We start from the raw sequence: 27,125 nt of genomic DNA, 5'->3' as shown, positions 1-27,125 counted from the left end.
TCTCATGTAAAATTTAACAATGAAATGCCTGGCTGGTAAGTGCACGTTGGCTGAGTTTTGACAAATGCAGACACCTTTGTGATTCAGACCTTTCTCAGGACACTGGACAGTACTGTCACCCCAAAGGTTCCCTCACTCTCCTTCCCAGTTATCTCAGTGTCACTACCCTGCTGAGCATCGCTGGGGCTTAAGCAAAGGAAAAATGTGTTTGGTTTTTTTAGCAGTACAGGGGACTGAACCCTGGGTTCTCTACCACTGAACTACATCTCCAGCTCTTCTTATTTTTCTGAAACCTCATTACCTAGGCTGGCCTAGGATGTAATCCTTCTGCCTCAGCCTCCTGATTTCCTACCTGGGATTACAGTTGTGTGCCACTGCACCTCGTAGAATTTTTTTTTTTAATTCTTTTTCTCTCTGAAGAAAAGTGGGCAAAAACCATTGGGGGAAAAGTGGAAAATTTGTGTAGGTTGGGCACGATAGCATGAATTTCCTGGGAGGCTGAGGCAGGAGGATCCAAAGTTCAAGGCAGTCCGGGAGAGCCTGTCTCTAAAAATAAAAAGAACTGGGGATGTAACTCAGTGAGCTCAGTCCCCAGGACCACCTATTTATGTTTGTTTTTAAAATTGGAATTTTATTTTCCTCACTCTAATGGAAACAAACTCATCAATTTTGGTAAAATTATTTTTGTGTGTGTGTGGATACATTTATTTTTTTTTTAATTTTTATGTGGTGCTGACGATTCAACCCAGTGCCTCACACAAGCTATGCAAGCACTCTTTTCTTTTTTCTAGTGCTGGGGATTGAAACCAGGGCCTGTGCATACTCGGCAAGTGCTCTGTCACTGAGCCACAGCCCCAGTCCTCATTTTCAACTGAGACAAATGTCATGTGAGTTTCTTTTGATCAAGGGATGATCCTGTTATGCTCGAATTCGAGACCTCCAAAAGATCACCAGAGACCAAGATCGATGTAAGCAGCAAAGAGGTGTTTATTGCGAGCTAGCTCGGTCCTCCCCACACACACAGCAACTGGTGACGCTGAGAGGCCTCGAGCCCAGGGTTTGCAGCATTTTTATACACTCTTTGGAGAAGGCAGGGATCCACATACATCATAGCATCTCTCAGCAAATCATCACACACTGCGGGAAAATCATAAAACAACATGATTAGCACATTCACTGGCAGGAACAAGTTGGGGAGGGGTGATTGGTTAGTACAAGAGGGGGATTCGTTTGAACTGATTGGTTTAAGCCATGAGGGGAGTAATGCTGAACTACATGGTTTCCCAATATGTTATCAACCACCATAAACTACTGGGGGTCACCTGGCATCCCAGGTATTTCCCTGTCTCATGCTGATTGGTGGCTGCTAGGGGGCTGCTATGGGTCCTCACCTAGCCTGACTGAGTCAGGGACACCTGGTGCAGCAGATCTCTCCTGTTATTTGTAGATAAACAACTTAGCAGGGTGGGTATGTGCCTAGGAGTGCTCTGTGGGTCTTTCCAAGGACAAGGTCACACCCCCTTCCTTGAACAGGCTTTGCTCTGAGGTAGAGGCTGGTTTCTCAATCTTAAATAATTTTCTATTAACTTCAGCTTGCTGAAATTCATTGTAAAGACGATGCTGTGACTGATAAGTGTTAAAAAAAAAAAAAGAAAAAAAACTTCTTAAGGCCATTTCTGAAGTTCAATAAGATTGCACTAGGCAAAATTTGTGAATTGGTACAAGATTCAAATAAGACATCCATTTTTTATTACAAATTACTGATTAAAACTATTTTGAATAAAATTGCTGCAGGACTTATATCATCAGAACACATGTCAAATAAGTGGTTGCCTTGTGGGAATCAGATATATTAAAAGGATATAAATTTTCCAATGAAAAATTCAAAATCTAAAGATATTCTAATTTTTTTATACCTCCATTTTAAATGTAAAATTAGGGAATTTACTTTTTAAAAAATATTTATTTTTAAGTTTTGGTTAGACATAATATCTTTATTTTACATTTATGTGGTGCTGAGGATTGAACCCAGTGCCTCATACTTGCTAGGCAAGCACTCTACCACTGAGCCACAACCCCATCCCAGGGCATCTACTTAATTGCTATTTGATAAGCACTTTTCCCATGAAATTAACATTATCATCCAATGATGGTTCACTTCCAATTTCTATACTTTTTAAATTTTAAAATTTAGGCAGCATATTAATATCTTTTGCTAAAATTTAACAGATAAACATACTTCCAAATTTACCTTTTATTTTTTTTTAGTTGTAGATGGACACAATACTTTTTATATTTTTTATGTGGTGCTGAGGGTCAAACCAGTGCCTCACACATGCTAGACAAGTGCTCCACCACTGAGCTACAGCCCCAGCCCTCAAGTTTACTTTTATTTGTTGTAAGCAAGGGGATGGGCCTACTAAGCATGCAGCTTTATAATTTTTTGCAGTATAGCTTTATTAACTTTTCTACTTTGTTCAAATCATCCTACACAGGTAGATTACATAATAATTTATTATCTGGTCACACCAAAATGCTTTCGCTATTCATGTATATTTATCCATTCTTTGTAAAGTACCTTGATTGTATTTGGCCTTGATTCCCATGGGGTCCATACGTATTTTTTGTTTTTAAAACAGAGAATAGTCTATCTGCTTACTGAATTCACATACACACAAACAAATATGTAATGTAAGAAAGATTATTCAATTTCATTTCGAAAAAGTAGCATTTGTATATATTGAGATAATGAGCTGAGGAAGGCACAAAGCTATTTCTGGGGGAAATAGCTTTCACTGGCTCAGTCATTTCAATAGCTTGAATACAGTTTTTCTAGCCAAACTGTTGTACAGCCTGTCCTGTTTGCTCCACCATCCTATACCTGGCCACAAGAAGTTTTCATGTCAGTATCTTCTCTAGCCCCTAACTTCATGTGCTAGACCTGCCTGTCTTTTCTGACATTTCGATCAAATCCATATACCTTTTATCATTATGACACCGTTCTCAGTATGAGTGTATCTTGTGTTCACATGGTCTGTACCTGGGGTACCATCAAAAAGTAATCAGGGTGGGGTTCCATGGTGCACGCCTGTAAGCCCTGCGGCTCAGGAGGCAGGAGAATCACGAGTTCAGAGCCAGCCTCAGCAACAGGGAGGTGCTAAACAACTCAGTGAGACCCTGTCTCTAAATAAAATACAAAATAGGGCTGGGGATGTGGCTCAGTGGTCGAGTGCCCCTGAGTTCAATCCCTGGTACCAAAAAAAAAATGTAATCAGAAGCATTTGTTTCTTTTTTTCTTGATAGTATTTCAGCTCTAAGGCAATTAAGTCATTTTACATTTGTTGTGAATTTTACTATACAAATAAGACATCCTCTTCTATGAATAGCTATAAAATCAGCTAAGGCTGGAAACATTGCACCACTTGGATTTCTAATGATTTCTTATGATTTCCAAGACGTTAATTATTATTTGTAACATTTAAACTACCCTCAATGGTGAACTTTTGTTTATCTAACTTTTTCATAATGCAAAGCATCATTTTTTAAACTATCAGTTGAATATTTTTAGAAAGATACTTTAATTTTAGAAAAGCATCACACCGAAACAAAGCGTTTATGGTCACAAATTCTGCTTAATTTTTCCAATCTTTGACACCTTTTTCAAATTGCAAGTAATTGATTCTGTTGTATTCCTGCAGAAAGGTATGCATGAAAAGGAAAAAAAATTACATGGAATTAATGAGTCAGTCACAATTAATTCACTCCGTCTTAAAACATTTAAAATAAATGTTGAGAAAATCTTTGCCCACCGTGGGACAGATATTCCAGAACCTGCTTCTTGCATTCACCAAGTTGCTGTTCTATCCAAGTCATTTTTACATTATCACAAAGTAGCCACAATGAAGAATCAAAAAATTAATTTCAAAGGCATTTCCTTAGGGGGCTGGGGTTGTGGCTCAGTGGTGGAGCACTTGCCTAGCATGTGTGAGGCACTGGGCTTAATCCTCAGCACCATATAAAAATAAATAATAAAGGTATTGTACCCATCTACATCTAAAAAAATATTTTCAAGAAAAATTCATTTCCTTAGTTTTTTGCTCATATTAATAATAACTTGTTTCTAAATTTTCTATTTATTTCTTTTCATTTTTTTGAAGAGGAGACTTCTTTAGCTCTGAATTGATGGCGAATTTTGCTCTAATGATTTCAGTGTCAAGAGGCTCAGTCATTTCAATAGCTAGAATACATTTTTTTCTAGCCAAACATAATTGTCTCCCACAATGGCAATTCAAGTCTGCATTGACTTTTCTTCTTTCCCTGAATATTGTACCACTTGGCTTTTTAGATACCATATTAATAACTTTTAATGAATTTTATGAATTTAACTATTTTTAATTATAGAAATTATAAAAATTGATTTACATGAATATGAATATAACCTTTAATGATTTTATATATATATACATATTTGTTACTGGGGATTGAACCCAGGGGCACTTAACAACTAAGCCACATCACCAGCTCTTTTATTTTTTATATTTTGAGACAGGGTCTTGCTAATTTGCTTAGAGGCCTTTAAGTTGCTAAGGCTGGCTTTGAACTCATGATCCTACTGCCTCAGCCTTCCAAGTAGCTGGGATAATAGGTGGGTCCCACTGTGCCCAGCAGTCATCAAAAATAAAACAATCAGTTGTTGGTGGGAACATAAAATGGTATAGTCATTGTAGAAAACAGGACAGTGGTTCTTACAAAAAACTACACATGGAATCCTCATGTGACCCAGCAATTCCACTTGTGGTTATATACCCCAAAGACTTGAAAGCAGGGATTCAAACAGATACTTGTACACCAAAATTCATAGCAACAGCCAAAAGGTGGAAACAAGTCAAGTGTTCATCAACAAATGAATGTTTAAACAAATGTGGTCTATCCATTCAATGGAATATCGTTCAGCCATTAAAAAGTAATTAAGTCCTGATACATGTGACAACATGGATGAATCTTGAAAACATTATGCTAGGAGAAAAGAACAAGTAGTGTAGGAATCCACGTTTGTGAGGTGCCTAAGACAGCAGAGGAAACAATGAAAGTTACAGGGCTGCAGGGAGGGAGAGTGAGCTTTTAATGAGGATGAAGTTTCATTAAAATCTGAGATGACAGGGCTACGTACAGCTCAGTTGGTAGGGTGCTTGCCTCACATGCACAAGGAACAATAACAACAAAAAGAGCTGATGAAAGGTTTTGGAGACAGATAGTGAAAGAAGAACTGATGAAAGGTTTTGGTAAAGCTTCTATTATGCATATTTTACCACAATAAAAACATATACTATAGAGAGCATTAAGCTGAACATAAACATACCTTATGATCCAATCATCCCACCCCTGGGCATATCCTAGCAGAAATAAGGATCTGTGCCAACCAAATTAGACAAATGTTCTTAGTAGCAGTACTTGTAACTGCCTGACTGGCCACAATTCAGATAAATGAGAATGGATAAATAAGTAGTGGTACATGCAAAAAAATGCTTATGTCATAGCAACAAGAGGGAGTGCACTATGACTCTTAACAATGAAGATCAATTTCATAAATGCAAAGTTGAGTGAAAAGATTTGAAAAGACACACTGTATGGTCTCGCTTCCATAAAGATCACACCCCAGCAAAACCCTTCTACGGCAGAGTGCTGATCTTGGGAGGTCACAACCACAAGTGGCTTCTGGGGTGCATGTTGTTTTTTAATCTAGGTCCTTGTTACACAGGTGTACTTACTTTGTGAAAATTCACCCAGGCCCAGCACAGTGGCACATACCCCTAATCCCAAATTGAGGCAAGAGGATCTCAAGTTCAAGACCAAGTTCAGCAACCTTAGCAACTTAGCCAGATGGTCTCAAAATAAAATATAAAAGGGGCTGGGGATGTAGCTCAGTGGTAAAGTGCCCTAGGTTCAATCCCTGGTACAAAAAGAAAAAAGAGAAAGAGAGGAGGGAGGGAGGGAATGAGGAAAGAAGGAAAGAAGGAAGAAAATTCATCCTTATAGGGATTCATCTCTTTTCAATAAAAAGCTAATTAATTATACACCTATTAGAATGGCCAAAATCCAGAACACTGACAACACCAAATGCTCATGAGAATATGGAACAAGAACTCTTATCCATTGCTGGTGGGAATGCAAGATGGGACAGCCACTTTGGAATGCCATCTGGTGATTCCTTGTGGCTTGGAGTGTCCTCCTTTTCCCAGGGTAAGTTCCCTTTGACCCTCAGATTTCAGCTGGGTCATCAGTTCCTCTGGACTCCTGTCCCATTGCCACTTTGTCATGGTTGCCATTTTACACTTATATGCAGTTAGTTCTATAATGACAGTCTTCGGTCAGAATGGAAGTTGCTGGAGGTCAGGAATCGTGCCTGGCTTTGCTCTGCTCGTTCTTGTACTCTCAGCACCTGACACCAAATATTGGATGAATGAACAAATAAATAAATGTCTGTTTTTGATGCTGTTATACAAGCCAAGGACCCCACAGGACAAGGGAAAGAAAGTGAAGCAGAAGGGATTGAGGGCGAGGGAGAAGGCTGAAAGGAGGCTGTTCTGTACACAGACTTGGCGGGGGTGGGCTGCAAGGCAAGGCGTTTGGGAGGTAAGCAGACAGAACCTGTGATGGAGAGTGTATTCATACTCACCGCTGCAGGGCACAGCACCACATCCCTCTGCCTGGAGTCCATGCACCAACTCCCCAATTTTCAGTCCCAGCTGAGCCCCTGCAAGGCTGCAACCAGGTCGGCTGGGACAGAAGCTTCCTCTGAGCCTCCTAGCAGGGTGGGTGTTACCAACATGGGTAAAGGAATCACACATTACCACAAACAAAGCAAGGGGTCTGCACTAAATCTGAGTATTAGGAGATGGGGGCATTGGGGGTACCTTTTAACCTGTCTTCTATGGAAGTGTCTGGAGTGGGAATTGAGGGTGGTGTCAACTCTGGAAGGGAATAGGTTGAAGGAAAGAGGGGGGAGCAGAGAAAGTGAATTCAGCTGGGGACAGGTTGAGGTACTTTTGAGTCATCCAGGAGAAATCACATGGATACTTACATGAACACAGATCTGGTATAGCAGTAAATGTAAATTAGCAAACTATGTTCATTTGGGTGGTAATTCAACCAGGCGAGCATGAGATTACCAAGGGACAGAGTATGGAATGAGGACTCAGATCAGGACTTAAAAGAATTTCATCTAATAGCAAGACAGAAGAGCCTGTAAAGGAGACAGAGATGGAGAAGCCAGAGAACAGAAATAAAAATAGAAGAGTGATGAATTCTACAAACCAAAGGGAAAGAGAGGCCAAGAGACAGACATTGCTGAGATGGGAGTAAGATGATGACCAAAAAGGTTGGTTCCACTTAGCTCAAGTGGGAAGTCCTGGTGAGTTTAGCAAGAGCCTCTTTTGGATAAGTGATGGGGAGAAACTAGATTGGGGTGGACTGAGAAGTGGGTAGGAGGCAAGGAAATGGAGACTGATTGTTGTTACTTCCAAGTATTTCTGCTGTAAGCGAGGAGGCATTTCATCTGCTGCAGGTAGATGAGCGGCATAGAAGTTTGGGGGACCCAGTCAATGTCCTACAGGCGGAGAGCAGCTGGGTCACATCTGGTCTTCTCACTCATTGCATCGGGGGAGAATACCTAACTGGGAAACTCAGATAAGAGGTTGTTGGGGGGCTACAGTTGTGGCTCAGTGGTTGAGTGCTCACCTAGCACATGCAAGGCCCTGGGTTCGATCCTCACTATTACATAAAAATAAAGTATATCTACAACTAAAATAAATAAATGTTTTTTTAAAAATGAGGTTGTTGGAAAGGACTTGTAAGGTTTGGGTCTGTGTCGGTTTGTTTGGGGTGGCCTTTAAGGACGTGGAGCTTTGCTCTGGACGGTGTCAGGAAGAGGTTACTTCCATGGGTATGGTAGTCTAATTGGAAGACCAGACAGAAGAACTGCCTCTCATCCGCCCAGGAGGGGGACACTGGGTCATTTTTGCGGCCTGGACTAAGTTCACATTTTCTGTTTGGACTTAGAGAGAGGTCTGGTTTACCCTATCACAGTCTGAAAACGACGTCGCACCAAGTGGCTTAGCTTCAACAGGACACGAAGGCCAGCACGTGCCAGGCCGTAGGGTGCAGGCGCTGCAGGGACGCACGGGGCGCTCCGGCCAAGCCCTGGCCTCCGGTCTCTAAAATCGGCCTGGAGCCCAGGCGGGCCGTGGCGGTGCCATTGAGGCAGCGCTGCGGCGACGCCGAAGATCCGGAAAGCCCTCCGGACATCAGGGGTCACGCACTCCACGCTGGACTGGCGTTCCCGGCCGAAAGAACGCCAGCAGGAAGCAGCAGGGTTCGCGCTTCGGACAGGCACCGGAGCACCGCGTCAAGCCAGGACCAGCTCGGCGGGACCCTGTGCGCGTGCGCCTGCGCGGGGGACGCCCCGCCTCCTCGCTGCGGTGCCCCGCCCCACTCGCGCGCGGCACTGTGGGACGGCCGGCCGCGCCGCGCGCCGATTGGTGGCGCCCCGCGCCGCCGCCGGGTGACTGACGGCGCCGCTGCCGCCGGGGTGTGGAGCGCGGCCGCTGCTCGGGCTGCGCGTCCGCCGCTGCCAGCCTCCGCCATGGACCTCTTCGGGGACCTACCCGAGCCCGAGCGCTCGCCGCGCCCGGCTGCCGGTAAGCGGCGCGGCGCGGGAGGGCGGCGGCGGCCGAGGCGGGCTGCACGGCCTGCCCTGACTGTCGACCCCGCGGAGCGGCCGGCGCGCCTGCGCCATCTTCGCTGCGCAGAAGGGACGGCGCCGCTGGTCCTGGCGGCGGAGGCCGCGCCTGGCCACCCGGCCTGCTGCCCCGGCGCGACGGCCGCAGCTGCCCGGGCCGGTGTGGCGCGGCGGACGCGCCGGCCCGAGTCGCAGCACCCGCGCCCACGCGCCGGGGCTGAGGGTGCGGAGGTTCGCGCCTTTGTTACCCGAGCCCGGCTCGAGCTCCTCTGCGGAGCCGGTGGGCATGCGGGCCTGGCCTCCTGCGCCCCGGGCGCCGGCTCGCAGGCCGCGGATCGCGGGCCCAGGTGCTCCGGAGCTGCGTCCCGCGCGCAGGTGGCTGTCGTTGAACGCGAGTGGCTGCGGGGGCGAGCGGGGTGCGGGGGCGGAGGGCGGCCGGCGGGCCTGGGTCCGGCTCCTCGCCGCGGCTGCGAGAAGTTGTCTGCTGTGGCACCTGGTAATGGCACCGTCCTTCCGGCCGGCCGTCCCGGAGATGCAGTGGAGTCTGAAGGACTGTTCCCTGCTGCTGCGGACCGCGCTCGGCGTCTGTTCTTGGGACAGCTGCAGTTACAGTGGAGGGCAGACCCTTGCCGTCGGTGGAGCGTGATTTGTATCCGAATGTGTTTGGGGCAGTCAGATGCATAGGTGTGGCTGTCAAGCTGGGACCTTTTTTAGTCTCTACTACTTTTTACCCGAAATTAGTTTGGGTCTGCTCTCAGAGGAAGGCCCCATGATGTGACAAAACCTGACCACTCGAAGTCTTACAAGTTGTCACTTAGCAGCCTGTAATAGTGAGGAGGGTGCATCCTGCCACTGATTTTTTTTTTCTTTCCCAAATTCTGCTTCTAGACCTTGCTGACAAGGTGGCAGAGGGGCTGCAGGTGTTTCAGCCTCCTCCCCTGGGAGTGCATTAGTGAAGTAGTCCCTTCTGCCAGGACACTGTCGCCGTCACAGACTCTGTGACTATTTTTACAAATAGCTTTAAAACCAAGAAGTCATACTTTCAGAATTCCTAGGTTGTAGGAATCTAGGGGATAAGTTTTAAAGTGAGTGACAGAATTGGAACCCAGTAATCTTGATGGTTAAAAACCTAAAGATGAGATTTGACCTTAAAAAAAAATCATTTGAGAACAGAATCAGATTTCACATTATTGGAAAAATACTTGTTTTTTCAAAATAAATTAATTACAAATCACACTTTGTTTCAGTAAATCATATTAACTGCTAATGTGGGTGAAGGATGAGGCTGTACTGTTTCATGACCTCACACCTGATATGTGGATGATGCAGGCAATGTGAAAAACCTGGTCATTTTCACAGTCCCCAGAAGTAATGTTCGGGAGGTGTAACCAGACTGGTTTCAAATCCCACTCTTCACTTACTAACCCTATGCTTTCTATGGCTGTTCCTGCATCTATAAAAGGGGGTGACACCTTCATTATTTTTTTTTATGTTAGTTGTTGATGGACCTTTATTTTATTTATTTATATGTGGTGCTGAGAATCAAATCTAATGCTTCATACATGCTAGGCAAGCACTGTACCACTGAGCTACAGCCCTAGCTCAGGAGTGACAACTTCTGTCATCATGTAGGTAAAAGTGTGTGGCACTCATGGTGCAGGATGGAGCTGAAAGTATTTTGCAGATGTTAGCCATTGTCACATGAGCTATTAACCTCAGCTGCTTAAAGCTGGGGGAGCAATCTTAAATGGCTTTTGTAAAAGCATTAAGTGTCCAAAGGTAGAATGTTATACACTGCTCAGGTCACACCAAGTGTGTTGTGTTCTTTTGATTTTTGGTTTTGTTTTCAGCATCGCTTCTAATGTTTCTACTACAAAATTTAAGTTTTAATGATCTTGAGAAAGAATGTAGAAAGAGTGCACTAAATGTTTCAGATAATGTACTAAATTAATAGTTTTCATCCCTGCCCTTAAAAGGTTTTGATTGCTCATTAAGTTTTTTAAAACTTGATCTGTTACCTAAGAGAAAGATATTTATGTGAAACAGAAATGGAATTTTTCTGTGCCATACTCATAAAAATGTTGATTTAAAATTGTTTTGGTAATAACTCAGTTTCAGTTTTATAGGAATGGAGGTTGACTTTGTTGTTACACCAGCAAGTTTGAAACTGATGGTCAGGCTAGAGGTGTAGCTCAGTGGTAGAGTTCATGTTTAGCATGCTGAGGCCCTGGGTTCCATCCCCAGCACCCAAAACAAAACTGAGGGTCATCTGTGGAGGACGAAGTATTTGCCTGGCAGACCATCTTAAAAATACTTCTTTAAAACAATTGGATATATCAATATAAAGGTGAAAATATTAGGGCTGGGGTTGTGGCTTAGAGGTAGAGTGCTCGTCTAGCATGCATGAGGCACTGGGTTTGATTCTCAGCACCATATAAAAATAGAATAAAGATATTGTCTCCATATAACTAAAAACTAATTTTTTTAAAAAAGTGAAGATATTAGAATAAAACAGATTAATTATAAAACTGCAGGGAAAAATTCAAGTTATAAAAAAATAAAATGAATTTGACAGAAAGTTAAAGTTTTTGCAGGACAGAATATACCACAAAGGCAAAAGGCAAAGTCAAGGAAATAACTATAGTGTACATTACAAAATCAATATACTCAATAAGTGAAAGGATTAAGAAGAAAAGGAGTTAAAGAAGACAAAGATATCCCATTACAAAAATAGTCAGAGGACATGTCCTTTTCCTATAAGAGTGCTGTTTCTCTGGGCACTGAGGAAGGAGAGGTCACATCGCTGATATGGTATATTTCTCCACCCACAGCTTAGCAAAAATTGGTAGCACTCATGCAGGTGTTAGTAAATGGCCTTTCTCATAAAATGTATTCTGGGAGTGGAAGTTACTGCAACTTTTTTGGGGACACACTTTGGTGGCTGTCAAATTTAAACTACTCAGCAAGGCATGGTGGCACATGCCTATAATTTCAGTGGCTCAGGAGGCTGAGGCAAAAGGATCACTGGTTCGAGGCTAGGTTCAGCAACTTAGTGAGACCCTGTCTCAAAATAAAAAGGGTTTGGGAATATAGCTCAATGATAGAGCACCCCTTGGTTCAATTCTCTTTGACTAGATTAAGTAAGTTTATATGTGTAAGATTGTGTGGCTTCCCTCCCCCCTCCCCCCGTACTGGGAATTGAACCCAGTGCCTATCACATGCTGTTGAAGAACCCTACCACTGAGTTGCATCCTCACCCCTATTTTAAAATTTTTGAGGCATGGTCTCACTACATTGTTCAGACTGGCCTAAAACTTGTGGTCCTCTTGCCTCAACCTCCCAAGTAGTTGGGACAGCAGGCATGTATCATGTTATTGGCACTGTCATGGCATCATTTGTCATGTGAAGAACTAGAAAATGGCCTGAATGCCCATCAGTAAGGGAACTTGACAAATGAATACAGCTACTTCCCATGTGGAATAGCATGCAGCTGTCAGAGTGAGTTAGACACAGGTGTGCTGGCTTCTGGGCGTTCCCTGATGGGTACCTGAGTGATCGATGTGGGGTGGAGCCCAGAGGAGTGGGAGTGAGCTCTGAGGCGTTGCTGTGGCTGGGATTGTGGTGGAGCCAGACCCTTACTCCCCACCTTTCCCTCCCCCTTTGGTAGTGCCTCTGTGGTATTTAGGAAACACACCTATGTTGCTTTTTGTAGTTGGAAAGAAAATTCAGATATATAAAGAGAAAAAACATACACACACACACACAATTTAGGCAAATTTTAAAAGATCTCTTTTTGTATATAGCAACCTTTAACTAACTGAATGTGACCAGCCCTAGAGTAGCTTTGCACAGCAGTGTCATATAACTTCCAGTAGACTTAGCATCAGAAAGTCAGTAACAAAAAATTAGGTGAGATTAATTGTAATGAAAAACATTTTCAGTTTTGTTTCATTCTTTATTAGGGTTTTTATATTCAGATCTAGGGGTGCTCTTTCAAAGTTTTGGGATAAGGTCACATTTTGTCCAATGATAGCATTCCCCAATTCTGTGTATCCAAAATAGAATGTAAGATTTTGACTAATCAGAAGTTCCCTTTATATATCTATAACAGATCTTTCTTTCTTTCTTTTAGATAGTCCAGATACTAACTTCTGGTTTGATCATTTTTATTTTATTTGTTTATTTATTTTTGGTACTTGGAATTGAACCCAGGGGTGCTTAACCACTGGGCCACATCCCCAGCCCTTTTTTATATTTTATTCAGAGACAGGGTCTCACTGAGTTGCTGATAGCCTCACTTAGTTTCTTATAGCCTCCCTAAGTTGCTGAGGCTGGGTTTGAACTCAAAATTCTCCTACCTCAGCCTCCTGAGCTTCTGGGATTATAGGCATGTACCACCTACCCAGCTGGTTTGACTATCTTGATGATACAAAAGATTTTGTAGAGCCTCCAGGTTATAATTTTGGATTGATGCATGGGTAAGATGAGAAGATCTTTGTACAATCCCTACAAAGGTCCTGGCGTGTAGTGCACCTCATGAAGAGCATGGGTTTGAATCCATGCATTTGATACTTATAACCTAAAGACCCCTTGAGAATTTTCCTTCCTTGGAGTTCAGAGAATTTTACTTGAAATTTTTGTTTTTAAAAAATAATTGACACTCAGTTGATTTCTGTTTGGAGGCAAAAAGATAATATGATGAAAATCTTGAATACAAACTTAGAGTGAATCAGTTTTAAATGAATGTGTTTTTATAATTCATCTCTGAAGATCAAGAAGCAAGACAAACCCTGTGTGTTTGGCCTGCATCTCAAACTTCATAGGAGGTCAGTGTGCTGTACTGAAGATCCCTCTTATCTAGGGAGTGTGTTCCAGGAGCCCCCGTTGATGCTTAAAACCTCAGGTGGTCCTGAACTGTGTACGTTGTTTTTCCCTATAATATGTATCTACAATACAGTTGAATTTATAAGTTAGGCACAGTAAGAGATTAACAACAACTTAAAATAAAATAGAACAATTATAACAATATATTGTAATAAAACTTTGTGCTTTGGAGACATTATTAAGTAAAATTAGGGTTACTTGAACACAAGCAGTGTGATACTGCAGCAGTCATTTATTTGATAACCAGGATGGCTACTATGTGACAATCATGACTAAGTAACTCATAGGCAGATAGCATATAGATCATGGAGACACTGGATAAAGGGATGAGTCATAACTCTGGTAGGAAAGAGCAGGGTGGCATAAGATTCCATTCTTCTACTCAGAATGGTACACAATTAAAAACAGAAATTGTTTACTTCTGTAATTTCTCATTTAATCCTTATGGACTGTGTTTGACTTCAGTTAATTGGAACTAGAAGGTGAGGCTGAGGATAGGGGGACTGCTCTTCTTCCATCTTATGCCCTCTGTTTCCCCCATGTTTTCATGTGCTAGTTCATATATGTAATAGCTTAAATAGAATTTTGGAGAAAAGCTGGAGAGAAAGCAGTGGCAGTTGGCTTTTATGTAGACAGGGATAGTGGGACATGAATATTTAGGACATACTTTTGGAGTGTAAATTTTCAGAGTTCAGATAAAACATTTTGCTTGCTTTCTCCTGAGGTCAGTTGTCTTCCACTGTCTAAAATGTCTAGGCTTCTCTGTAAATGTTTATTGACTCGGAGATTGTGTTGGGGCTGGTGGCCCCAAGTTGCAGGGATTTTCTTCTGTTGCAGTCTTGTTGTGATAGGTTATTAACACATGGAGCCTTTGAAAGCTTACTATTTCTGAAGTTCTTTCTTCTTGTTTTGGTCTAAAATCAGTTTTTTTTTTCTTCCCAAGATTCTTCTTTAGAGAAGGTGTTTTAAGTACTTGATGCTTTTAGTAATGAAATTATCAGGGGGAAAAAACCTTGTTTTCCTCAAATACCTAGTGGCCTTAAAGTGCCCTCTGGGGCATCATTCATTGCTTTTATGTTGACTGTAACTGCTGGAAACAAAGCTCTATGTTAAACAACTGTCCAGGAAGTATTTTTTAAAATAAGTTTGTCAAACAGAAAGGAGGAATTTGAACCTGACTCAAAGTGGGGGAGAGCACACTGCTGTCCCCTTTGAAAGTCCATCCTGGATGACCATCCTCTGCTCTAAACAGGTGTTCTGTGTTTCAGGGAAGGAAGCTCAGAAAGGATCCCTACTTTTTGAGGACCTCCCTCCGGCCAGCAGTACTGACTCAGGTACAGTCTTCAGGCTCTCCCAGGTGTGTGTCAACGTCTCTACTCATCCTGGGATTGTAGTTGTCTCAATCTTTCTCCCTTTCCCCCATTTTCAACACACAGATGTTTTAGGTGTTGGACTGTCTTAAGTTTTGAATCCATGGCATCAGGTAAGGCAGAAAAATCTGCTAGTCGCTAGCCCTGAGAAGTACTGCGTAAAAATGTTGCAGTTTCCTCTGGGTCATTTGAGTGCTTATTCTACTAGTTGAAAAAAGTTCAACGTTTTAAGGCAGAATTTTTATTTCCTTTGCAATGATAGGACTTTAAAATAGGTTCAAGATGTTATTTGTTGCAGTGAGTGGCCACTGGATTGACACGAGAGCTTTGAGTTTATTCCAGTACCTACATAGTGTCCTGGTGGGATGGATTCTGAAACTCAAGCCTGTCCACTTTGTGAGCTCACTGGGTGTTTTGCTGTGTTTCAGGACCAGGGGGACCTTTGCTCTTTGATGATCTCCCACCTGCCGGCAGTGGCGAGTCAGGTAAGGGTGATGTCCCGTGTAGGCGTGACTGGGGTTTGGGAGGGTGTGGCATTGCAGTGCAGCCCAGGTGTGGTAGAGTGCATAGCACCCTCACGTGGAGCAGCAACTAGGTGCTTCAGTGCTGTGTCACTGTGGGGACTAACTTATTGGGGCTCGGCCTGTTGGAGCTAACAGTTTACTCTTAACTTAGTTGTTAACCTTTTACACATTTTTTGAAGTCTGTTACTCTGGTTTGCCTATGTTCTTGCCAGACCCACATGTGTCGGGCCTGTTTGCACTGTTGTGTGGTCCCCCTCGCAGCAATGTTTCTTTTTGTCCCTGTTAAGTAGAAGGGAAGAGTCAACTCAGCTGTCTCTTAGTTGTTCATAGTGCAGAAGACCACGAACTAGTAAATTAATAAAAGACAACAAATTAGTAAGTAAATAAACTATTACTAGATTTAACCACCACCATTAACAAGCCTGATTTTTTGGGGAGAGAATCTTGCATCAAATATTTTGGATTTCTTGAGAAGACCACACATTCTTCTGAAGCAGCAAAGAACCATTTATGAAAATTGACCAAGTACTAGGCCATGAAATACACCCCATAAAGGATCTGTTTTGTGGTGCTGGGGTTGGGACCTGGGGCCTCACATGCTAGGCAAGCACTGTGCCACTGAGCTACATCCCCAGTCCTTTTTAATTTTTATTTTGACACATAGAGTCTCACTAAGTTACTAAAGGTGGCTTCAAAGTTGTGATCCTTCTGCCTCAGCCTCTTAAGTAGCTGGGATTATAGGTGTGCACCACCGTACCCAGCTAAGGATCTTTTTATTTTTCTTCAGGATTCAGTTATCTGGTAAAGCATATGCTGAATGAATGGCTGCACACCTTTAGACCTAAAGGCAGACCATTTACTTGGATAGCACTTTCTTGTGTTGGACATTTGGTATAGCAGGCTCGTGTACTTTGTCCTCATTGACTTTCAAACAGCCCTCTGAGGGGACAGAGTTCTCAGCCATGTAGTAGATGAGGAAACCTAGGCTAGAAGGTTAAGTACTGACCTAAAGGGACATGTCTCTGAACCTAGGTGTCCCTCATTCCTAGCACACAAGCACTGCAGGGGCCATTAGGTGTGGCTTCAAGCTCAGGTCCGTCCCCCTCAAGTGGGAAAAGCAGACTTTTATCTTGTAGCAAGGGTCTGGGGCATGTTACTCTGTGAGCTGATTCTGGATGTGGCAATGTGTTTACAGGTTTTGCAAAGACCCTATTTATCAGTATGGATCTGTGGATATAAAACATGTGTATGCTATAGGCCAAGAATATGTGCATTTTTGCTACCAAGAAGTCTCTTGTACAGCCTCTTTCAGGGCCAGGATGATTCGGGGCCTGGATATCACTTGGTGTTCTCCATTGTAGGTCCACAGCACCGCCTGTGCACCCCAGCTCCTCGAGGTCCTGGGCCTAACTACTTCTGACTGTCTTTGCTGGAGAGAGCATTCTGTCTCTAGGGTGGGGTGGAGCCTCGTCTGCAGGTGACTTTTTCTGATGGTCTACAGCTGTGTTTCTGTCTTGACTTCTGCTTTATTTCCAGGTTCTCTTGCTGTGTCAATCTCCCAGACCATAAAGAATGAAGGAAAAGGAGCAAAAAGGAAAACTTCTGAGGAGGAGAATGGCAATGAAGAGCTTGTGGAAAAGAAAGTTTGTAAAGGTTTTCAGACAGTTTGAAAACAAATGTATTAGACTTCATCTTTTAAACTAGCCCAGAGCAAAACCCATCTCGGCTTTCTAGTTAGAATACTTCCTTCTGCCTGTGCACTTGAGGAGTGGGTGGGGCTCCCTCTGTGGACAGCTCCCAGGAGGACCTTGCTTTCTCCTGGGACCCTGCCTTAGGTCCCAGGGGAACATCTGCTCCTCAGGAGTAAGGAGCACTGGTGCCCTGTTTCCTCTTCTGCTGGGATGGCTAGTGTGTTGGCCACTCGGGCTCCCGCTGACGCCCCAGTCTTTGTTTACAGCTGTTACTTAGCATAAACTAATGGGAAGTAGCTGTGGGCTTTCATTTCCTGTCCTGCTCTGTCCTTGGCACAAAAGTCCTCAGTCAGAGTTGTGGGATGCACATGGAGAGGCCGATGTGAGCCCACGGCCTCAACTCAGCCTGTAGCTTCCCAGAGGACAGCTTTTCTCAGTGCCAGTTTATTAGTTACCTGGCGCCAAGTGGCACATGTGAGCTTAAACCAGCCTAGCCTTTAAGGTAACCAGATTCTGTGCCTCTGGAAGCCTTGTTTCTCCCTGTGTCCTCTTTGAAGCAAAAGCAGCGAGCGATCTTATTACTCATTGACTTTCTTGACCAGCCTCACTTGGATACATATTTTCAAGGTATTTGGGGTGTACTCTACAGTTTTCCCAAACTGGGAGTTTTTATGTCCTCATTAAATTATCACAAGACTGGATTTGCGTAGGATCCCTTTCCCTGGTGCAGTTCCATCTCTGCAGTATAACAGTACTTCCCTTGACCTCCTGCTGCTCTCTCTCTGACCTCCTTAGGCAGAGTGTGTCTGTGCTTGCTGACCATCTCCCCACCCCCCGTCCCTGCTCCTGCCCCACGTGCAGCCTCTCAGCCCAGCCTAGCCAACAGTGCTCTGGTTGTGGTTAAGACGTGCAGCTGGGAGCAGTCTTGAGGACCGTCATTGGCTTGTTTGTGTCTTTAGGGCACTGCTGAGTAAAGCTGCTGAGCCTTCTCTCATTGCTCTGGGATGGGGGCTTCCAGAGGGCAGGGCACAGTTTTGTATTGGCTTTTTGTTCTCTTCCCCAGCCTCTTCGGTGATCTTTGGTCTCAAAGGCTATGTGGCTGAGCGGAAGGGTGAGAGGGAGGAGATGCAGGACGCGCACGTCATCCTGAATGACATCACTGACGAGTGTAGGCCCCCATCCTCCCTCATGTGAGTGCTGTGTTCCAGCAAGCCTGCTCATGTGAAGCTCTCCTCTGTTCTGCCTGGCATTTTGGACTGTATCCAGTTTCTTTCTGACGTGCAGTTTGGATTACTTGCTTCTATATCAGTGCTTCTTAGCTGGGGTTATTTTTTGTCCCCCAGGGGCATTTCTCAGAGTCTGGGGACATTTTTGTGGTCAGGGTTGGGGGAGGGGGTGCTACTGGCCTCATAGAGGCCAGGATGCTGATGAACATCTTATAGGCACAGGCCAGCCCTCAGCTGCCCAGGCTGCACCATCACAGGGCTACAGCCAGGTGCCACTGAGTGAGAAGTAACTCCCATGTTATGGACTGCAGGGTATGTTACTCTTACCAGAAGCTGAGTAGCTCTGGCAGAATATTTTTTTTTAACCGCAAATAAAAAGTTTAATTTCAGAAACTGAATTCATCATTTATAAATACACTAAAGCATAGTCCACTTGAATTGAGAGGGAGCGAAGGTACAGTATTCAACAGAAAGACAGCTTCCTAGGGGGCCATGGCAGAGGAGCGTGTCGCCTCACCCACAGCACCCAATGGTCTGAAGTGATGTAGAACAGGAACCTTTTTCAGATGTAAAAGCAAACACTGACAATTTCACTCTGATGTCCTGGGATTCTAAAATACCCCAGTGATGGCTGAACCTTCCCTACTATAAAAAAAAGAAAAATCTAAATGCCTAAGGCTAGCCTCACTGCTTTAGCCTGCCAGACAACCCCATTGGTCACCACTGCCTCCAGGGCCCCGGCTGTGGTCCCAGCACACAGAGCTCCACTGCTCGGGGATGCTCCGTCAGAGACCTGGCAGAATATTTTTATTCTGCATCCTGGAGGACAGAGCTGGGAGCCACTAATTTCTAATTGAATAGGATCAGGGAGAGGCAGTACAGATAACCAGGACCCAGAAAGACCATGTCCTTGAGGAGAAGAAAGACAATGAGACTTCCTGCAGCTGTGAAAACTGAAGGGAAGCCTTCTGATAAGCTCTCAGCAACCAGAAGTTTGGAGATAAGGGGCATTAACAACGTTTCACTACACATATAATGGTGTATTGAATAATCACAACTATGTATGTTACATGTGCAATTTCCATAATCCAGAATTACATGATGTGTGCACTTCATACTTTGATTAACACCAGATGGCCATCAACACACACTGCTTGGTGGTGAAGATGGGGGGATGTTTGCTGCAGGCGGCTGTCACGGGGGCAGGCCAGGTGCATGCTCACTACCGCTGCTCGCCTAGGTCATGGTGTGCTTGGGAGCATGCCAGGATTGCACCAGTGGGGCCTGTGGGATCCCTCCCACTCCCTTCCCCAGGAAGGAAGACCTGGGGGCAGCAAGCAGATCTTGTAGCCCTGCCGCCCAGAGACGCCAGCTGCATGGCAGCAGCCCCTAGCTATGAGCCAGACAGGCTAGTCTCTCATGGCTCGTGTCCCTGAGCAGAAATGGAACCCCAGACATGGAGAGAAGAGTGGCTGCACAGGCAGGCGGCTTTCTCACGGCATCTTTGTTCTCTCTCTGACGGTTTTCTTGATTTCTTGTGTTCCACGTGTGTGGGGTTTTGGTAAAACTTGAAAGGGAAGAAGGAATAATACTAGTATTATGCTTTTAAAGTTAGATATTAAATTTTTTTTATGATAGTTCTGGAATTTCCCTCAGTTCTCCCCAGACCCTCACTGGGATTGAAACCAGGGATGCACTATCACTGAGCTGCATCCCCAGCAATTTTTTTTTTTTTTTTTTTTTTGTGGTGCTGGGGATTGAACCCAGGGCCCTGTGCATGCAAGACAAGCACTCTATAAACTGAGCTATATCCCCAGTCTCCAGCCCTTTTTTTCCTTAGTTTTTTATTTATATATGACAGGGGAATGCATTACAGTTCTTAATTACACATATAGAGCACAATTTTTCATATCTCTGGTTGTATACAGTATATTCACACCAATTCGTGTCTTCATACCTGTACTTTGGATAATAATGATTCTCACATTCCACCATCATTAATAATCCCATGCCCCCACCCTTCCCCTCCAACCCCTCTGCCCTATCTAGAGTTCGTCTATTCCTCCCATGCTCCCGTTCCCTATCTCAATATGAATCAGCCTCCTTATATCAGAGAAAACATTCAGCATTTGTTTTTTTGGGATTGGCTAACTTCACTCAGCATTACTCCGTCCATTTACCTGCAATGCCATGTTTTTATTCTCTTTTATTGCTGAGTAATATTCCATTGTGCTTTTCATTTTCATTTGGAGATAGTCTTGCTCAGCTGCCCAGGCTGGCCTCACACCTGACTCTTCCCAGCTCTCGTAGACATGTTTGACTATTGGATCAGTGGAATAGTAATGCTTTATGCGTTAATGTTTAAAACCAAACCTCCTTAAACAGGAGTGGGTGCCTAGCATGTGTGTGGCCCTGGGTTTGATGCCTAGTACCAAAGAAAAAGAAAAGAGAAAAACAAGTCCAAGTTAAATAGGAAAGGAGTTGTGAGTTTTAATTTCATTGTCAATTCAATTTCATCAGTTAACAGATTTTGATTTTTTTTAAGCAAGTGTGGGTTTTTAACATTTAACTAAAATGCCATGAGTTACTTAAATGCCTGTCTTGGGTACTGTTTTCGCCTCATTCCTCTGGGTTGCCCAGCTTCCTTGTCTCTGTGCTCACTGTTGGAGACCAGATGTGGAGTTTCACTGAGGAGGTGCTATCTCTGCAGTGAGAACGCCTCTGATACTCGGTTTGTTCTTCCAGCACTCGGGTTTCGTATTTTGCTGTTTTTGATGGACATGGAGGAATTCGAGCCTCAAAATTTGCTGCACAGAATTTGCATCAGAACTTAATCAGGAAATTTCCTAAAGGTGAGATGAAAAAATAAATCAGTGTTTATTTTGGTTTTGCTGTCTGTTGGGTAGTCGGTGTGCTGGTTTGCTTTGGCAGAAAGTGATTAATGGCTCTTAAAATTAAGAGTGTGGGGGCTGGAGTTGTGGCTCAGTGGTAGAGCGCTTGCCTACCACTCATGAGGCACTGGGTTTGATCCCCAGCACCACATTAAAAAACTCAAAACAAAATGAAGGTTTTGTGTCTTATCTACAACTAAAATTTTTTTAAATTATTTATTTTATTTGTTTATTTTTTTAAAGAGAGAGTGAGAGACAGTGAGAAAGAGGGAGAGAGAATTTTTAATATTTATTTTTTTTAGTATTTGGCGGACACAACATCTTTGTTGGTATGTGGTGCTGAGGATCGAGCCCGGGCCTCACGCATGCCAGACGAGCGTGCTACCGCTTGAGCCACATCCCCAGCCTGATTTTATTTTTTTTTAAATACATGTCACTGCAATTCTTATTACACATATAGAGCACAGTTTTTCAAATCTTTGTACAATTAAAAATTTAAAAATTTTTTTAAAAGTGGGTTGAAGGCAAATGGGGGCACTGAGGCCACCCCCGGGAGCGGTTGTGCTCCTTGTGTCTTGAACTTCAAGGGTGTTGAGTGTCTCACCTGCCTTCACCTGGGGAACTGGCGAGCACATGTGGCGGGCACTGTTCCATAGGTGAGGACGTGGAGGTGGCTCTTTGTTATGGGAGGACGTCAGTCGATGTATGCAAAGGGGAGGCAGGCTTCACGCCTTGAGAGGTTGTTGCTTTCTTGGACCATCTGTAATAGGAGATGTGATCAGTGTGGAGAAGACCGTGAAGAGATGCCTTTTGGACACTTTCAAGCATACCGACGAGGAGTTCCTTAAACAGGCTTCGAGCCAGTAAGTATCACTCTGTGCAGAAGAACGGGGCACTGTTTGCCTGAACGTGCGTCAGACCTTCTGATACAGATTAATACAAGTGCTCATGTCCAAAAAGTGCCCAGCACCAAGCAAACCCTTACAACCACTAGATAAACTTGAAAAAATAAAAAAGCAATGGGTTACTTGGCTTTTTTGCATCCTATAATGAGATGCCTGACCCAGGCTTCTTATGAAGTAGAGAGATTTATTTTAGCTCACGGTTCTGGACTTCAAATCCAAGATCGAGTGGCCCCTTGGATTGGTCCTCTGGCCAGAGCAGCACATCAGGGTAGGAACATGTCAGAATCAATGCTGACATCTTGGACCAGGAAGCAAAGACGAGGAGCAACAGCAGGGTTCCACAGCCTCTTCAAGGGCATGCTTTGACAGTACCCTCAAGTGAATGCTTGCAGCAACGTACTGGCCCACCTTGCAAAGATCACTGTACCCCCAGTGGTGTCATCCTGGCTCAAGCCTTTGATGTGGCATTCGGGGGCCACTAACCCTGTTCAAACCATGCAGCATCATGAAAATGGTCGCTTTAGAGTCTGAGCAACTTCTCCTCCTTCTCTGGAACTTGACCTCTGGGTGCTTGCCTGTGGTGGTGACGGCATTTCTGATGTTTCTCCAGGAAGCCTGCCTGGAAGGACGGGTCCACTGCCACGTGTGTCCTGGCCGTAGACAACATCCTGTACATTGCCAACCTCGGAGATAGTCGGGTATGTGGCTCTGAGCCACCCACATCTTATGGGGGCCCTCAGCGAGCACTGGCTAAGTGAGGTCAAAGTGGCAGTGGCAGGCTGGGATTGTGGGTCAGGGGTAGAGCGCTCATCTAGCACATGTGAGGCCCTGGGTTTGATCCCCAGCACCACATGAAAATAAATAAAGGTATCCAACTATAACTACAAAATAAATTTTTTTTTTTTTTAAGTGGCAGTGGCTGGGTCAGACCTTCTGGTGGGGTTGCTGCAGCAGTCTCTGCCACAGTGTGACTCCTGGGAGAGGACCAGCAGCTAAAGTCAAGGCAGTCTGTTCCTTGGGGAGACTTGTGCCTCACAGCAGTTTTGCCTTTACACTGCCCTTCCTCCCCTCCCTCCCACCCACCTCCTGTGGGTGTGCATGCAGACAGCGCACTCTGATACCGTGGTTCAGAATTTCATCTGTTCGCAAATCCTTAAACATTTTTCTGACCTCAGGTGGTAATGAACGAAAGCATTAACCCCTGCATCTCTAAAGTCCTTGTGATTTTGGAATAACTTGAAGTTGTAGCTAAAGAAGTACCAGGTGAGGCTCTGCTCAGCCACAGTCCCAGTCTGCCTGGTGAGGGAAAGAAGCCAATGAGGTGAAGTTGTGGGATGGATGCAGGGCTCTGAGGGCTGCTGCAGTCCCTCCCTGCTCCATCAGGATCTGGTGTTTAGTTTCTGTTTTACAATACTGGGGATTGAAGCCAGGGCTTCGCTTGTGATAGGCAAGCCATCTACCAATGAGCTACGAACCTCTACGAGGTTCTCCCGAAGTTGCCTGGGCTGGCCTTGAACTTGGGATTCGCTGCCTCAGCCTCCCAAGTCACTGGGATTACAGCAGCTGCCATGCCCAGCCTGTGTGCAAGTTCATTGCCCCTTTGCCAGCCAGCCCCTGCACTTCTTCAGTTGTCACAGACTGACACACAGGCACCCACTTCATATCCATGTCCTGGTACTTCTGAGCTGGTTATTTATCAGTGGGGTGCCACAGGGAACATGGAAGTCCCTGCCTGGTGGGAATGTTCTGTGCCCCTTTGCTAGACTGGCTCTCTAGCATGCTCATATTTGTATCAGTTGACTCCAAATAACAGAAGGAAAAGCAGCTCCCAATTTTTTTTTTTTTTTTTTTTTGAGTTGGGCATGGTGGTGCATATGTATAATCCCAGCAGCTCAGGAGGCTGATGAGGCAGGAGGATCGCAAGTTCAAAGCCAGGCTCAGTAACTTAGCAAGACCCTGTCCCAAAAAATAAAATAAAAAGGGCTGGGGGTGTGGCTTAGTGGTTAAGCATCCTTGGATTCAATGGTACAAAAAAACCCAGTTCAAATCCTAGCTCTGTTACTTCTACTCCAAGCCTTAGCAGCACCCTCTGTAATGAAGCAAGAGAAGAGAACGTGGACTTTGATTGTAGCCTTAATACTGTTGCCTACCTTTGGTAACAGTGCTTCTCTTCTTTGTTGGTGACAGTGTCCACAGTGAGCATTCAGCTGTGGTCATCCAGCAAAGTCTGCACCAGAGCTGAAACCAAAGCTGGATGCTGCTCACCCTGACTGCTTTGCTTCCCCCATGAAGAGGCTGCTTGAGTCTGGCAGGGCTACTCTGTGACAACTGAAGGAGTGCAGGGGCTGGCTGAGAAAGGGCCAGGCGTTGTGGCACCCCCCAGGAATCCCAGATACTCAGGAGGTTAAAGCAACAGAGTCAGCATGGGCAACTTGGTGAAACCCAATCTCAAAATTTAAAAATAAAGAAAAGGCCTGGGGATGTGGCTCAGTGGTGCAGTGCCCCTAAGTTTAGCCTGCAGTTCTGTGACTTTTTTGTTTGACAATTTGTGGATGCTTGATTCTCTGAACTTCTGTTTGGCAGCTGGTAGATGAAAGTGAAATGCGATTGTTGATCTTCCTCTTCCACTGGTAACTCTAGATTCTCTCATAATCTCCATCTTCGCAGGCAATCCTGTGTCGTTATAACGAGGAAAGTCAAAGACATGCAGCCTTAAGCCTCAGCAAAGAGCATAACCCAACCCAGTATGAAGAGCGGATGAGAATACAGAAGGCTGGAGGCAACGTCAGGTAAGCAGGGACCTGAGTGCTAGCGAGAGCAGGCCACTGGTTGTACAAGAGCCGCCAGACCTTGGCGGGGGCCTTTCCACATCATGGTCCTCCACCATGACGAGACCTTCTCTCGGCTGCCCCTGGGGAGCATGTGGATGACTGCTGTGGGATTTCACGTGTCCAGGGGAAGCAGAGTGCATAGAAAACATGTCTCCCTACACTTGCAAAGGGACAGAGTGATGGTCATTATCTGCAGCATTCTCTCTCTGCCTGGGAAATACGTTTTAAATACTTAAAAAATATTTGTTATATTGAGTAAATTAACAGTTTTAGGTGAGTTCTCCAGAAAGAACATCTTAAGTGGTTAAGATAGGAGAATTCCAAGGCAGGGCCAGTGTGGAACCAGCACCTGTAGTGCTGGCTACCTGGGAAGCTAAAGGCAGGAGGATGGTTTTAAGTTCAGGAGGTTGAGACCACCCTGCGTAACATAGTGTGATCCATCTCAAAAACCCACCCATTGCCGCCTTCACACAGTTGCCATCGTCAGAGCTGCTGTCTCTGGGTTGCTGGGAACAACTTCTCAGGCACAGAGTACTACATGTTATCTGGCTCTGTCTTAAGCAATTCTTTTCAACCCTAAATCACTGAAGACCATGTATCTGATGGTTTCTCGTCTGCCATCCCTTCCAGGAGGCCAGAAGAAGGCTTTATAGTCTGCACTGTGTGCTAAGAGAACGCCACTTAAAGGACCCTGCGTTATGCATTGACGTCACATTTGCTTTCTGTTGTAGGCAAGAAAGAAGTAATCCTGTCAGTGTAGCCGGGAGCAGTTTGTCTCTTAATGCAGTTTTCTCTCTCGGCTCAGGAAGCCTGTGCTGCTCCGGCTGAGTGTGGCCAGTGCTGAGAGCCCTTGGAGGGGGTGGGAGCTCCTGCGGCGTGTTCAGCCTGCTGGGCTGTGAGGGGGAATTGTGGCCACCATCTCTGCAATTTTCAGGAGCCATGATGGGGTCACAGTCCTGGTTTTAGGCTTCAACATTGCTGTTTGCTTGATGTTTGCCACCACCACTGCTCTCCTAGTGCCTGTTGTGGAAGTTAACGCCTGAGGCTGTGACCCTAACATTGGTGTCCTCACCTCCTCCTCTGCACTTTCGTATGACTTCTATTCTTTTGGCTAGCTTCTTAAAAAGATTTTGATATTAGCAGTCCTGGGGCAGAATGTAAAGCCAGTTGTGAAGAGGAGCTTCCTGTTTTCCATCCCATTTAATTGAGCACAGATGTTCAGACACCTTAGCAGTACATTGATAGCATGGGCTTGAGTGAGCCCCTCATTTTAGAGAAGTGGGGTGAGAGGTCAGAGCCAGGCAGTAGCTCTGTCTCCAAGCAGTGGAGCTCCATGACCTGTTCGCCTGCCACCCATCCGGCATTTCCGTGCTGAACAAGACTTTACCACTTGGATTCAGCAGTTAGCATTTGGTTTTGGTTGTGTTTGTCTGTGTGCCAGGCTGAACTGTTGAAAGATAGTTGTAGATGTAATGATTTAACACCCTGAAACCCTTCTGGACATAATCACTGACCGGGTCACACCTAAGACAGTAGCACTCCCTTTGGTCATCTTGGTTGTCTGAATCCTCTCTGTATGCAGACCTCTCTAGATGTCCTAACTGCCTTGGCTTCCTGCTAGGACTTGGACCACGCTGGTCCAGGACAGCAGCTATGTGGGGGGAGTCACCTGTGTTCTGAACCTGCTTGTTTCATTTTTGTGTCATTTCTGGATTTTTTCTGGAAGTTAGATATAAAGCCTTTAGGTTCAAATTGAGTGTTTTTAGCAAAGGCATCTTATGGGGGTGCTCTGTACACAACAGCCCCTTCCTTCGCTGGGCATATGCTCTTCTCCAGTGAGGCCATGTCCCACACCTGGGTACATGCTGATAGCCAGTTCTGAGGCTCCAGGTTCCCATGCATGAGCAGCAAGAGGTCTGGGGGTACTGTTCTCTTTCCTGGGGGCCTTTCAGTTTTAGCTGTCCTTGGGGACCCCTGTGTGGGTCTGTGTTTCATTAGATGGCAGAGGTGACCCTGTCCTGTGACTCTTCCACTTTGTCGGCACACGTCTTATAAGGAAAGGCGCT

General features: G+C 44.9%; 2 protein-coding genes and 1 long non-coding RNA gene across 7 annotated transcripts in view; 1 reads left to right on the top strand and 2 right to left on the bottom strand.

Annotated features, from left to right (window-relative positions):
* Positions 1–969: 969 nt before the first annotated feature.
* Positions 970–8,507, bottom strand: LOC144365690 (uncharacterized). Of its 2 annotated transcripts, none has more exons than XR_013424450.1 (3): positions 6,677–8,507; positions 3,601–6,439; positions 970–1,137 (listed from the first exon to the last, which is right to left on the bottom strand). It is a non-coding gene; the product is annotated as an uncharacterized LOC144365690 (long non-coding RNA). The 2 variants fall into 2 exon arrangements; XR_013424451.1 differs by lacking the exon at positions 3,601–6,439 and adding an exon at positions 1,392–1,626.
* Positions 8,508–8,538: 31 nt separating this feature from the next.
* The window catches only part of Ilkap (ILK associated serine/threonine phosphatase), a 25,130-nt gene continuing 6,543 nt past the window's right edge, over positions 8,539–27,125 (top strand). Inside the window, exons 1-9 of one of the 3 annotated variants that reach the window (XM_078018343.1) lie at positions 8,539–8,696; positions 14,890–14,955; positions 15,420–15,476; positions 17,052–17,168; positions 18,270–18,396; positions 21,178–21,284; positions 22,093–22,186; positions 22,839–22,926; positions 24,896–25,017. In XM_078018343.1, the coding sequence (XP_077874469.1) occupies positions 8,642–8,696; positions 14,890–14,955; positions 15,420–15,476; positions 17,052–17,168; positions 18,270–18,396; positions 21,178–21,284; positions 22,093–22,186; positions 22,839–22,926; positions 24,896–25,017 (833 nt within the window). In that variant the 5' untranslated portion in view covers positions 8,539–8,641. Of the gene's footprint in view, positions 8,697–8,991; positions 9,113–14,889; positions 14,956–15,064; positions 15,105–15,419; positions 15,477–17,051; positions 17,169–18,269; positions 18,397–21,177; positions 21,285–22,092; positions 22,187–22,838; positions 22,927–24,895; positions 25,018–27,125 lie in introns of those variants that run through there. The other 2 variants (XM_078018345.1, XM_078018344.1) reach the window with 2 other exon arrangements.
* Erfe (erythroferrone) overlaps positions 20,147–27,125 on the bottom strand; it is a 22,644-nt gene continuing 15,665 nt past the window's right edge. For both annotated transcript variants that reach the window (XM_078018350.1, XM_078018352.1), the window contains one exon: positions 20,147–21,278. Coding sequence is in view for 1 of the 2 variants with exons in the window: in XM_078018352.1 (XP_077874478.1) it covers positions 21,267–21,278 (12 nt within the window). In the remaining variant the exon portion in view is untranslated. The remainder of the gene's footprint in view (positions 21,279–27,125) is intronic.

The sequence above is a fragment of the Ictidomys tridecemlineatus genome, chromosome 7, assembly GCF_052094955.1.
Source record: "Ictidomys tridecemlineatus isolate mIctTri1 chromosome 7, mIctTri1.hap1, whole genome shotgun sequence".
NCBI classification, from domain to species: Eukaryota; Metazoa; Chordata; class Mammalia; order Rodentia; family Sciuridae; genus Ictidomys; species Ictidomys tridecemlineatus.
This window is presented reverse-complemented; position numbering and strand designations above follow the sequence as displayed.